The following is a 12757-nucleotide window of genomic DNA, read 5'->3' as shown; positions in this document are numbered from 1 at the left end:
TGAAACAAGAACAAAGTTGAAAAAGTAAAAGACAGTGTTTCAGTCTATGCATGGAATCAGGGGCTTTGGTGCACCATGGCCAGGACTTTTGGGCTGCAAGCACATGTTCCCAGCTCATGTCCAATTTCTCATCCACCACTGTCTCCCAGCCCTTCTCCTCAGGGCTGCTCTAAATCCCATCATCATTGTACTGGTGAGTGCCCTGACCCAAGTGCAGGATCTTACACTCACTGAACTTTGTGGGGTTCCCCCTGGCCCCAGAAGAGCAGCTGGTTTTTCCATACTGCACTCAGGAGAGCCCAGAGTCCTGCTGGTGCACACAGAGCTGTCACATCAGCCATCAGAGATCTGATTGAAGAGGGTCTGGCTACTCATGCTCACGTGTTTCCTCTCAAGGCTTTATTTGCTAGATGGGGAAGAAAAAAATTTAAAAATTGGTTGACAGGGATTCTGCAAACATTTCACTTGAGTCTCTCCTTGTGAGAAAAGAGCTGTGGGCTGAGCCCACAGGGCTGCACTGGGACCCCCAAGGCTTTGGCCCTGAGCATGGCTGGTTTAAGAAGTTTTTAGGTCTGAGAAAAAAAAAAAATGGTCTTAGTTTCTTGCCTGTCTGCTAGAAGCTTTACAGCTGCTCTGGTTTGAAACAGTACCTGTAAAGCTGGGAATGTTTGGGTAGTTACCATGACCACACTAGTGGCTCTTCAAAGTACCTCTTCTGATTGTGTTTCTCTTTAAGAGGGGAAGAGGAAAGAAGCCTTATTTGACTTGGAATCTCAGGAGTGACTCCTACACAGTGCAAGTGTAGCTGAGCCAAGTTTAAACCAATAAGTTCAATACTTGATAAAATTATTCAATGAAAAATTAATTGCAAGTTGCAGAACATGCCTAGGAAGCTGGGTAAAGCAGCCCATGGGGAACTTCTGCTGGCAGGAGAGAAGAGCTGGGATGGATGTGTTGGTAGCACAGTGCTGGGCTGGTGTGAATTGCTGACACAGTTGTTTGCTGTTGATGCACCTCACGCTGTTTTTATGGAAATCCTTGACTGTGCTGCCATCCCTCAGCCCATCTGTCCCCATTGTCAGTCCCTGGTCTGTAGGAAAAGTGTCCTGTGTGCCCTGTAAAAAAATGGTGGTGGTGGTGACATTTGTCAGTCTCTCTCACTGCTGTAGCTGCAACTTGCAGAAAGAGCTGGCTGCCCCTGCAGTGAGCAGATGTGATAAACCTTCAGCATTTGCATCAGAGTGGTGGGTGTTGACAGGGACCTCTGAGGTCACCTTTCCCAGCCCCCATGGTCAAGTGGGGCTGCTTGACCAGGATTGTGTCCAAATAGCTTTTGAATCTCTGCAGGGATAGAGTCTCCAGTCTCCTGGGGCAACCCGTGCCAGTGACTAATCCCCCTCACAAAAAGCGTTTCCTCACGCTCAGAGGGAACCTTCTGTGTGTCAGATTGTGCTCTGCTCGTGTTGCTTGGCACCACTGAGAGAGCCTGGCTCCATCCCCTGTGCAGCTTCCCCTTAGGTTGGTGAGGTTCTCCTGAACCTTTTCCAGGCTGACCAGTCCTGGCTTTATCAGCTTTTCTCATGGGGAAGATGCTCCCGTTCTTCAGTCATCTTTGTTGCCCTTTGCTGGAGTCTCTCTTGCACTAGGGAGCCCAGCACAGGTCACAGCACCCCAGGTGTGGCCTCACCATTGCTGGATCAAGGGGAAAGATCAGCTCCTTCCACCTGCTGGTGATGCTTTGCCTCGTGCTGTGATCCTTCAGCCCAGCAAAGATGGATTGTGGGCTCATGTTCAGTTTAACGTCCACCTGGAGCCACAGGTCCTCTCCTGGTGAGCTGCACTCCAGATGGGTGACATCCTTGTGACACCTGCTCCCTTGTCAATGGGAATTCTCTGCGTGGAGAAGCTGAAGCATCTCCATGACTTGTGAGGCAGCTCTTGTGTCTGTCCTAGACAGGGATATTTTGATTAGATGCACAGGGTGCATTCCTGGACATTTTTTTGAATGTCTACAAGATGTGCATTAGCATCTGGTAATCTAATACCCAATGAAGACTAGAATACATTCTTTGGAAGAATAGCTCTAACAGGAAGAGACAATTAAAGCTCTTCTTTTGTCATTTTATGATCAGAACTCAACCTGACTTAAGAGGCAAAATGTAAAGTGGAACTTCCATTAGGGTGGTTTTGTCCTCACAGTTCACAATGGGGTAAGACTTGCCCATGTACATCAGCACTTTTTGGTATTTGGTCAGGAAGGCAGCTGAGCCCCCAGCCAGTCTTCCTTTTCCTTCCTGTTAAAATTCACCAGTTTGCCAGCAGGTAAGGCTCTCCAAGTCCCAGGAAGAGTTAGCCTGTAGAGTTTTGGGTCTTGCCACTAGCCTTAAGGATGCTGCATAGTGGAAAAGGCCTGTTACCTTTTTCCATTCATCTTGCTGACATGAATTCGTGTAGGGCAGGTAGGTTTTTATATTACCAGATCAATAAATACCCTCATTCAGGAGTTCTGTGTGATATCTACTTCAGGACACCAGTAAACCAGGTCTTTCCTTGAGTGCTTTTGATCATAAAAGGGTTTTTTTTTTAATGCTTAAAAATTACCATTGGCTAGAAATGTGTTGTGCTTATTTGAGGTTTCAGTACCATACCCATCCCAACCTGTGATGCAGAGTGCATGTGAAGCCTTGGTTATGATAATGGCTCTGCTCAGGTGTTGTTCACTTGGTTGGTTTTACTGTCCCAACTCCAGCTGTTGTGGCCTGGGCAATGGAAGCCCCTCACAGTACTGGTGCAGCTGGACATAAATACAAGGCTGCAGGTGTCAGTGGTATTCTGGCTCTCTGGAACCAGTCCTGTCCCCCCACAGTCTCAGTACAATAGCCCAGGAGTATAGCCCTGTCCTGATTTTTTTTATACATCTGATCAAAACAGAAGCAGTTTTTGGATGATCCTGTGGCCAGTAGAACCAGTCCATGAGAGAGAGGCTGCTCTCACTACAGAAAGCTCATAAAGCTCTGGTGGGCTTCCAGTCTCACTTGATTTATGCACATCACTGCCACTGGAGCTACATTGCTTGCCCTGAGCCACTCTCCATTGTATGGAAGTGCTTCATCTGCACTTTGCCTTTGTTGCTAGTGTGGAAAAGAGAGATTTTCCACAGGTATTGCCCAGTTTCATTTCTGTAGTTTAAATCTGACCAGTTCCTTAGCCAACTTCCTCCACAGCCAACCTGTGGTCTGTAGCAGCCCAGGTTCACCTTTTCCCTCTGAAGTGTGCTGGTCATGCCCTTGTCCTGCTGTGCTGCTCTGGCCTCTTTCACTGTGATGTCCCTGCTTCCATGTCTGTCACAACACTTACTCCATCTTCTGCTTTTTTTGGGGTGCAGTGAGGGTTTTATGGGCTTGTAGTGGATGACATCAGCTCCTGCTCTGCCTTGAGCTGATGTGAAAAGCCTGATACCAAATGAGCACTGTAAGCTGGAGCTGCCCATGGCTGTAACCCAAAGTCTTTTCTCCAGCCACACAGCCCTTCCTAGGAAAGCAGCTCCCCTCTTCTGGGTGTTCCACTGTGCCTGCAGCCTTCTGGAGAGCAAAACACTGTGTGAGGCTTGGATTCATCTGCGTTCAAGCAACTAAAATGTAATGTTAGGTGTGAGCTGGGCAGGTAAATGCCTCTGCTGTGAATGGGAGCAAGGCTTTCATTGCTAAAACAAATCAAGCTGAATTCCATCCTTTCTATAGAATGCACGTTGCTGTTAATGTATTTCATAGGATTCCACAGATCTCTGTATGCTCTCTGGATTTGTATTTCTCTTTTTTATATCAGCAGTAACACACATTCTTTTCTCTTTCCAGGGTGACTGTTGGATCTGTATGGAGCTCATGTCTACCTCGTTTGATAAGTTTTACAAATATGTATATAGTGTATTAGATGATGTTATTCCAGAAGAAATCTTAGGCAAAATCACTTTAGCTGTGAGTATTTTGTTAAACCTTGTTGTTGAAGATAATTGAAAAGTTCAGATCCTTGTTCAGATCACGCTGAAAAGGTGGTTGGTCTGTGGAGCAGAATTGCTGCTGCTGTTTGCACCACACTGGGAATGGTTCTTCAGGGTGCTCATGACTTTTCCACAGTATTTTGCATGGTGTAAACAGAGGTTCTGGGGTCAGTAATCAGTTCATAAACAGACCCCAGGACCAGCTTCCTTCTCTGTCTGCTTGAATGTGAGCACCAGCAGCACAGGCACCAGCCCAGACCAGAGAAGCTTCTGGCAGTCTTGTGCAAAGGCTCCCAAAAGCACTGCAGAACCTGGCTGATGTTTTCTTGATATAACCTGAAGCTCTGGCCTAATGAAAAGTTAGGAAATTGAAACAGTTGTGACCTACTGAAAAAACATAGCATAGGGCTTGAAATGAGTTATTGCTGAAGGTAATTAACATCTGAGATTGTTCTGGCTCCACCTCTTGCTCCCCTCTCCCAGAGTGGGATCTTTGCAGGTCACAGGGGATGTGTGTTCACTTAAGCCCATACCCTCTCTTATATCACCTTCTGTTTGCAGAAAAGGTTCAGAGAAAAATGTTTTATTGCCTGGCATATTACAGCATTGATATCTCAATGTATTAAATGCTTTTTACCGTTGTTCTTGGAGTTCCAAAAATTTGATAATCACAGGACTCTTACGACATCTGCTTATTTTTCATCTATTTTTCTTTCCTAGACTGTGAAAGCACTAAACCACTTAAAAGAAAACTTGAAAATCATTCACAGAGGTGAGTTCTTGGTGTCTTTTTTTAACTTCATGTCTTTTCTTCTTGTCTGTTAAAATAATTGCAAGAATTGTTGGTTCACTCAAAGTGTAAACACAGTCATGTGTACCGCTGAGAGTCTGAGTGCAGGTTTTAAGTGTGCCTGTTCTGTTGCTCCTTCAGCCTGTGCTTTTTCCATGTAAGTGTGATTTCAGGGTGGTTGGGCATCTGCTGCTGCTTTTGGGCACGTGGCATCTCCGGGGCTGGCTCCATCCCCTCATGCTCCCATGCAGGATCCAGCGCCAAGGGTGACGGCGACGGCGCGGCACTGCCGGCCTCCATCCTCTGCAGCTGCTCTGCTTGAAATTGAAACCTCCAGCTGTGACTTACTGGTTTAAATTTCTTTCCCCTGCAGACATCAAACCTTCCAATATTCTTCTGGACAGAAATGGGAATATAAAACTCTGTGACTTTGGCATTAGCGGACAGCTTGTGGACTCCATTGCCAAAACGAGGGATGCAGGGTGCCGGCCCTACATGGCGGTGAGTGCGATGGGCTCTGTGGGATCTCACCCTCCCTGTTATCAGCCCGTTTCCTGTGGGATGAACACCCCTTTCCTGGATGAAACTGAGCTCTGGATTGAGTGCTGCTGTGGCAAAGTGTCCAAATTCCTGGGTTTTTGCTGGCTTCCTTCCTCTGCTGCTGCCAGGGCTGTGGTGCTGGAGTGGAGAGGAGCTGTGTGCCTTCCAGCAGCTCCAAAACACCATTGCCCAGGGGAGCAGGGCTGTCAGAGTGTGGGTTTGTCTTGGTCTGCAAGAAATCCATTTGCTCTGCTAAGATTATGTCACAGGAGTTATTGCAGAGCAGAATTACAGTGATTTTTGTAAACGACTTTAATTCCAAAGTGTGCCAGAACTTCATTCCAGGAGAATGTGATTCTGGAGAGCAGCAGTAGCAGAGCAGCTGCGTGGAAATTGCTGGGGCTGAGTCCTGGCTCCTGGGAGTCTGTCCTGCTTGTTTGCTGCCCTCCCCCTCCCAGAGAGAAAAGCTGTAGTGGTGATTTGGGAAGCTGTCTGAGGGTTTTAAACACTTCAGTGCTTCAGGGTGCTTTGAAAATGCATCTCTGTTCTCACATGAGCCGAGAGTACATTGTGCAGGGAGCTGTGCCTGCTGCTGTTCATATAACTTTAATTTTAGTGCCTGTCTTTATTTTTTGTTACATATTTATGGCTCTGTATGCTGAAAAATACTGTTTTCTGAACTCTTTTTATCTACAACCAAGTAGAAAAAAGGAAAATATCTCTCTTCCAAAGCGTGGTTCCCACCTGGCCTGAGCCATGGCTCTCAGATGGCTTTTCTCTGACTGTGGTGTCCAAGGCAAAACCTGTCTGCCCTGACTCTGATCTTCCTTTGAGCCATGGGTGGGTGGTCAGTTCTGCTCAGGCTGTTGGTGTAGTTATGCCTTGACAGTTCCTGAGATATCTGTAAATAGCTGCAGTGCTCCCTTTCCCCTGGGACGTGGGTAGGTGAGTGCTTCCATAGCCCTTTGGTTTTCCTTTCTCCTGTCTGTCTGTCTGTCTGTCTGTCTGTCTGCGTGCACTCTGTGATTTGTGCAGCTCCATCGGCAGCTCCAGACTTGGGTGGATTTTTAAGTGAGCAAAAGTGTTGCAGTTCAGTTTGTGTTTTTCAGAGCCTTGGCAGGGCACAGGGTTTGTGGGGCAGCCAGCAGCTGGCAAGTGATGTGGGAGATGATTGGCCTCTTCCCTGCTGCTCTGCAGCCTCAGGGACTCTTTTCCAAGTACATGAGCATTTCCACGTACCAGGGAGCCTGGGAAATGGGGAGATGTCCCCAGTGTGCAGGCACATCTGCCAGATATTTCTCCAAGCCAGCAGAGGCTGATGTCTGAAGGGATGCTGTGATCAAACTGGATATACCTGGGAAGGAGTCAGGCTGCCACACTCCTCTCAGAAGGAGAACAGTATTTTTTTAGTGTAAAATAGGCCAAGAGGAGTAGCTCTGTTCAGCCAGGGAGGCTCTCCTTAGGGCTGCTGGATGCTGCTCCCTGATGATAGTGTCTGGTTTTGCAAGGCTCACCAACCCCATGGCACTCACCTCTGAAGGAGCCTGTTGGTAACAAAGCCACTGGATGTCAGCCAGTGTGGCTGTGAGTGCTCTGAGGAGGCAGCAGGAGCCATGTCCAGCTGCCAAGCAAGTGCTGTGTGCTTGGACCAAAATTGTTGGAGCTGTCACAGCGAGCGGCGCCTCAGCCTCGGAGCTGCGGTGCTGAGAGGTTGTTTTGCTTTTGGCTTTCAGTTCCCCTGCAATTGTTTCAGTGAGCAAAGGCCTCGAAGTGTTGGTACCTCGTGTTCCCTGGAGGAAAGAAAGGCAGGACTGAGTTCCCAGGCAGTCACTGGCCCTGGAGCAGCCCGGGCTGTTCTGAGCCCTCCTCACCGTGCCCTGTGCTGGTGCCGGCGCTGGGGGTTTGCTCTGGGTGAGGTTCCACAGCCTCCACCCAGCAGTGGGTGCTCTTGGCCAGCCCTGCATCCTCCCTGGGTGCTGCTCCCTGTGGTCCCTGCCTTGCCTCTGGCTGTGGGGATGCTGCTGGGAGCGGGCTCTGTGTGCCACGCTGGAGCTGGTGGCCTTTGTGTCATTACTGCTTTTTGCCTTCTGAATGCCCCAGTGAGCCCAATGCCTGTGTCAGAGAGGAAGGTGAGACTGGAAGGGCTTGGTTTAGGAAGGGTGGAGCCATTGTGAGGATGGGTGTCCTGCCCTGCTCCTTCCAGACCTCCACAGGAGTGGAGTGTGATGCTGTCACCTCCCTCCTTGGTCACTCAGGTCCTTTTCCCAGGTCAGCTTGGAGCTTCTGGCTGTAAACTGTGTCTTCTCATTTCTCCCTGGACAGTGGTGGACAGTTGCTGCTGGCATTGCTGTCAGGGCCAGCTGGATGTCTTGTGTTCAGGTGGTTCAGGCAGAGATCAGGCCATGTATGGCTGTTTGTATAGCTGGGGTTTGGAAGAGAGGGAGGATCTGTGGTGCCCAGTGCTCATTTTTCAGTCAAGATACTGGTGCTCAGGTGGACACTGAGCTGGAGAAGCCCCATGGCAGCCTGTACCCTTCTCTGATGCATCCATCCCCTATCCCTTCACCCCGTCAGCACATCCAGAGATGGGTCTCCACCTCAGCCATTTCCTTTCCTTGCTCTTGGCGTCAGAAGGACACCTGGCCTGAGCCAGGCTTTGTCTGCAGCCCTCACTCCAGGTCCCCAGAGTGTGACATGGTGACTTCCTTCGTTGGTGTTAATTGCTCCCATGTGATCTACATGGAAAATTCTCAGCATTCTTCCTGCTCTGTATTTAGATGGGATTTATTTTGGTCCATCCTGCTTTCCCTTTAGCTGTGCCACCGTGGTCTGGGGCCAAATCCCCGCTGCTCTGTTTGCTCACAGGAGCAGGGTGCCCCTCATGGGTGCCTGAGACAACCAGCTGTGTCTCACCAGTGCCACCCATCCCACCAGTCCTTCTGGGCAGTTTGGCCCTGCCCAGAGCAGCTGCAGTCCCCTCCTTCATCTGCAGCCTGGCACCTTGCTCTGCTGTGGCACATCCCTGTGGGTCACAGCACTGGCCAGGCCAGCATCCCATAATTTGATGTGTTCTGAGCTGCTCCATCCCCGGTGGCAGCTTCCAGACATCATGGTGTGTCCCCAATAGAGTTCAGGGCTGGGCCACCTGCTGCTGCACTTCTCAGCTGTGTCTGCCATGAAATTGTATTAAAATGTAGCTTAGAAAGCAACCAGGGCTTTCAGAGTATTTCCTGTACCCCATAATGTAGAATTTATTGCTGTGCAGGTATTTTTATTATTGTTGTAGTCAAAACTGAATGAGAGCCTGTTTCTTTTGACATGTTAATTATTTTATTTTTAACTAAAGAAGGCAGACTGAGGTTTTTCATAAAGGTGACATGCAAGGCATAAAGATGTTTTTTGCTGGCTCAGCTCTCTGGATAACCTGCTCTTAGGTGTGAATCACCCATGTCTGGCTCTATATTGCTTTCTATGAAAGACATTTTGCATGTCTTAAAGCCTTGTAACATCATAGTTGCCTTCAAGGGATGACTAAAAAACCTTGTTAGAGGAGCTTGTCTTAAAGCACATTGTTTTTAATAGTTTCTTAGTAGCTGGTTGTGGAGAAGAGTTCTGGTAGATGCTGCTAAGCCTCACTCCCCAGGGTGGTGGATGAGATGTTGATTCCAGTTCTTATGAACCCTTGGGGAAACAAGTTGGCTGTGAAAACAGAGAAGGTGACACTTTGTGTTAAAGACATCCCAAAGTTGAACAAAACTAAGTAAATAAGACAGTCGCAATTATTCAAGTTGTTTGTGCAAAAGGAAAAAAAAACCCAAATCATTGGACTGTGATAAATTGCCATTTCTGATCACCTTTTACACTTTACCTCCATAAAATCAGTGTTTGAAGCGATTCCTTGGGATGTTTCTCTGCTGGGGTTGGATGGCTGCCCTGGCCACAGGTTTTGCTTGGAGCTGTGCCAGGCTCAGGGTTCTCTCTAGCCTTGCAGATGCTTCCCATTGCTTCCTGCATGGCACAGAGCTTGAGTGGTCCTTCTTGCCGTTGCAGCCGGAGAGGATAGATCCCAGCGCGTCCCGGCAAGGCTACGACGTGCGCTCGGACGTCTGGAGCCTGGGGATTACACTGGTGAGTGAGGGGCTTTGCAGCCTTCTGTGCCCGTGGGCAGCACAGCCCAGCTCCTTGCTGTGCTGTGGTTCAAGTGGGCACTTCCTGGCTCAGGAACAAGCTGGGTGCTTGCCATGTAAAGGGTTCTCCTGCAGCTCTGTTTGCAGAGAGCAGGACGTGAGCAGGGAAGAGGTGTTGGGTTGTAAATGAATTTTGTGTTCAGAATCTGAGATGAGGGTGCTGAGCGTGGTGCTGCAGAGCAGAGCACCCAGCCTGTGTGAATAAGCCTCTGGCAGCTGCTGTGCTTTGGCTGGTTAATCCTGGATTCTGGGGTTGTGATTCCTCACTGGCTTAACCACAGCAGTGCTAGCTGCACACTTTGATACAGTGAGAAGCTCTTGCTTTCTCCAGGCTGTGAAGCAGAAGAGAAAACAGAAGCAATTAAGTATGAACCAGTAGCTTCTGTTCTCACCACTGATGTTTAAAAAAACTCATTTTCGGTATCCTGGAGTTGGATTCAGGGATCCTTATTGGTCCTCTCCAACTTGAGATATCATGTGATTGTGTTATTCTCATTATCCATTTTCTCTAGTGCTTGTTAGGATGCTTGGGAAGGGACTGGAGGATTTCACTCTCCTGCACTGGTTTGGTTTATAGTCAGTGGAGGAGCAGACATGGCCAGCACAGGAGCATGGCCTGGTCAGGGTAAATCTGGCCATGCCCCTCACACAGGCAGCAGAATTTACTGCTGGGTAAAACCTTCCCTCTGCTTAGAATCAAACAGGGAATAGGATGAAAAATCTCATCTCAGTCTTCCTTCTGGGGGGGGGGTCCAAGGTTGTTGCAGACATTTTTTTCCCTGACTGAAGTTCCCTGATGTAACCCTGCCTGGTGCTGTTGCTGTGTCCCTGCAGTACGAGCTGGCCACGGGGCGATTCCCCTACCCCAAGTGGAACAGTGTGTTTGACCAGCTGACACAAGTAGTGAAAGGAGACCCACCACAGCTGAGTAACTCAGAGGAAAGGGAGTTTTCCCCAAGTTTCATCAACTTCGTCAACTTGTGGTGAGTGTGTGCTGCTGAAAGCACTGGGGTTGGCTCGTTTTGTTGGCTGGTATTTGGCAAGGGTCAAGTGTCCAGCACTTCCTGGCTTCTTCTCACATTCCTGCACCAGCATAAGGGGGAGGACCTCTCACATTTTAGTGGTTTGGAGGCGATGGGGGATTTGTGTGGGTTGGAACTGAAGGGCAGGCCCTGGAAACTGCTCTTCAGGAAAGGAATTAGGAGAAAACCTCTGAGAGGCTGTGCTAGGGAGAGGAGACATGGTAAGGAGGGAAGTTTCCATGGCAGGAAGTTGGTGTCAGACACAGCCCCAGCCCTGCCTGTACAGCTGGGATGGCTGCAAAGGAGGGATGGAGGTTACTCCTGTGGTCACTCACAGTGCAAGGATGGGTTTTCCAGAAAACCAAAGGTGGTGTGTCCCACTGTGACAGCATCATATCCTGTAAAAGCTCGTATTTGATGTGTAACATTTTCCTTGAGCCCACATTCTCCTAATTATCTTTATGCTTTCTTTAGCCTTACAAAGGACGAGTCCAAAAGGCCAAAGTACAAAGAGCTTCTGGTGAGTTCTCAGTGCTGCATCTTTCAGTGCCTCCAACACCCAGCTCAGGTAGAAGTGAGATCTGGAGCAGAGCCCTGGAGCTGGGCAGCAGCAGGGCCTGTCTGTGGTGGGGGTGCTGAAGGAGGGAGAGCAGCAATGCTTTTGGCTTGGATCAGTCACATGTGGCAACTTCAAGGAGCTCTGGGCACCTCTTAGAGGCTGTAGTTCCACAGTCAGCCCTGGGGTTTCACATCAGCTGATGTGAAAGGGCTTTGCATGATGTCCTGGCCCAGAACCTCCCTGGTGTTATGTCCCAGCTGCTCTGATCTGGCCCTGGCCAGTGCTGCCTGCTGGGCAGAGCAGAGGGTCAGGGCTCAGGAGAGCAGAGCTTGGGTTTGACCTCTGCAAGGCACTCCGTGTCACTCCTGTCACTCTCCCCACTGTGACCATGCTGCTCATGAAACCTCTCCTGAAAGGATTTCAGGAAATGTCAGTGCTGCAGAGGAGCTGCTGATCCTGCACCCTCACTGCCTCCTGCCTGGCAGCTCCTGACACTCTGGAGTCCTGTACTGAGGTTACTGCCTCAGTAACCTCCCACGTTAAAGACATGGATTCCCAGTGTGGAAAAGCCATGGACCAGGCTGTGTCCTGGTGTCCTACAGCCACCACAAAGCCTGTTCTTGCACCAGACAAATTCCCCTGCTCAGTTTTTATCTGAGGGGCACGTGCCAGGAGGGTGACCGTAACTCTGGTGTTCTTTATCTGCTTCCAGAAACATCCCTTCATCCTGATGTATGAGGAACGCACAGTGGATGTTGCATGCTATGTTTGTAAAATCCTGGATCAAATGCCAGCAACTCCCAGCTCTCCAATGTACGTGGATTGATACTGCTGCTACATCAAACTCTAGAAAAAGGGCTGAGAGAAAACAAGCTGTAAAGAATTTTCATCACATATTGCAGTGTTTTTAATGCTCGCCCAGACACCATGTGCAATAATATTGGTGTTATTTCCATCCTGTCTGTATACTGTTGTCACATATAAAGTGCATCCCTGTAATACCTGATCACACAGTGTTAGTGTTGGTCACAGAGAGACCTCATCTTGCTCTTTTGTGGACATATTCATGAAATGTGGAAATAAGTACATATATTTGTTGACTGTGATTGGATAGCACCTAAAATTCATTTCTAGACTCAAAACTTGGAGACTCCTCAGCAGCTACTGGAAAGATTTTTCTCTCAAACTCTTCCGATTGTTGTTTCAAGTAATAATAAAAAGCAAACAAACAAAAGTTAGGCGTTGTCTGTCTGAACATTAAGAGACTTTGCCTGGAGGGAGAAGAACTTGCTTAACCAACGAGATGCTTTGCCTTCTGGAGCTGGAAAGGCAAAGGAGAATTTTATTCTTCACAAAGTGCAATAGATTTACTGCTATGAAATTCTGTTGCTTTACAGTCGCAGTGTACTTTCTGGGGACAGTGTGCTCAGCTGAACTTCCTGTTAAAGAGAGATCATGTTAAATATAGTGAATATGTCTTTACCAAAAATATGTTGCGTTGAAAGAGGCTAACATTAAACTATTGAGATGGGACATAATGTATTCTTCCTCCTTTTACCAAGCCAGCCACTCTTCACTCTTAACTAGGTGTCCTGTAAATTGTTACCTGGTAAGATAAGACCTTTGACCTGAAGAATTATTAAACTACTTGATTGAATTTAA

At 48.4% G+C, this 12757-nt stretch overlaps 1 protein-coding gene across 2 annotated transcripts in view; it reads left to right on the top strand.

The window, feature by feature from the left end:
- Positions 1–12757, top strand: part of MAP2K4 (mitogen-activated protein kinase kinase 4) — a 60505-nt gene extending 47748 nt beyond the window's left edge. For both annotated transcript variants that reach the window (XM_053994907.1, XM_053994906.1), the window contains 7 exons: positions 3855–3974; positions 4718–4769; positions 5161–5288; positions 9378–9455; positions 10349–10497; positions 11011–11056; positions 11808–12757. In XM_053994907.1, coding sequence (XP_053850882.1) covers positions 3855–3974; positions 4718–4769; positions 5161–5288; positions 9378–9455; positions 10349–10497; positions 11011–11056; positions 11808–11921 — 687 coding nt within the window. In that variant the 3' untranslated portion in view covers positions 11922–12757. The remainder of the gene's footprint in view (positions 1–3854; positions 3975–4717; positions 4770–5160; positions 5289–9377; positions 9456–10348; positions 10498–11010; positions 11057–11807) is intronic.

Source organism: Vidua macroura, chromosome 19, assembly GCF_024509145.1.
Source record: "Vidua macroura isolate BioBank_ID:100142 chromosome 19, ASM2450914v1, whole genome shotgun sequence".
In the NCBI taxonomy this organism is placed as follows: domain Eukaryota; kingdom Metazoa; phylum Chordata; class Aves; order Passeriformes; family Viduidae; genus Vidua; species Vidua macroura.
This window is presented reverse-complemented; position numbering and strand designations above follow the sequence as displayed.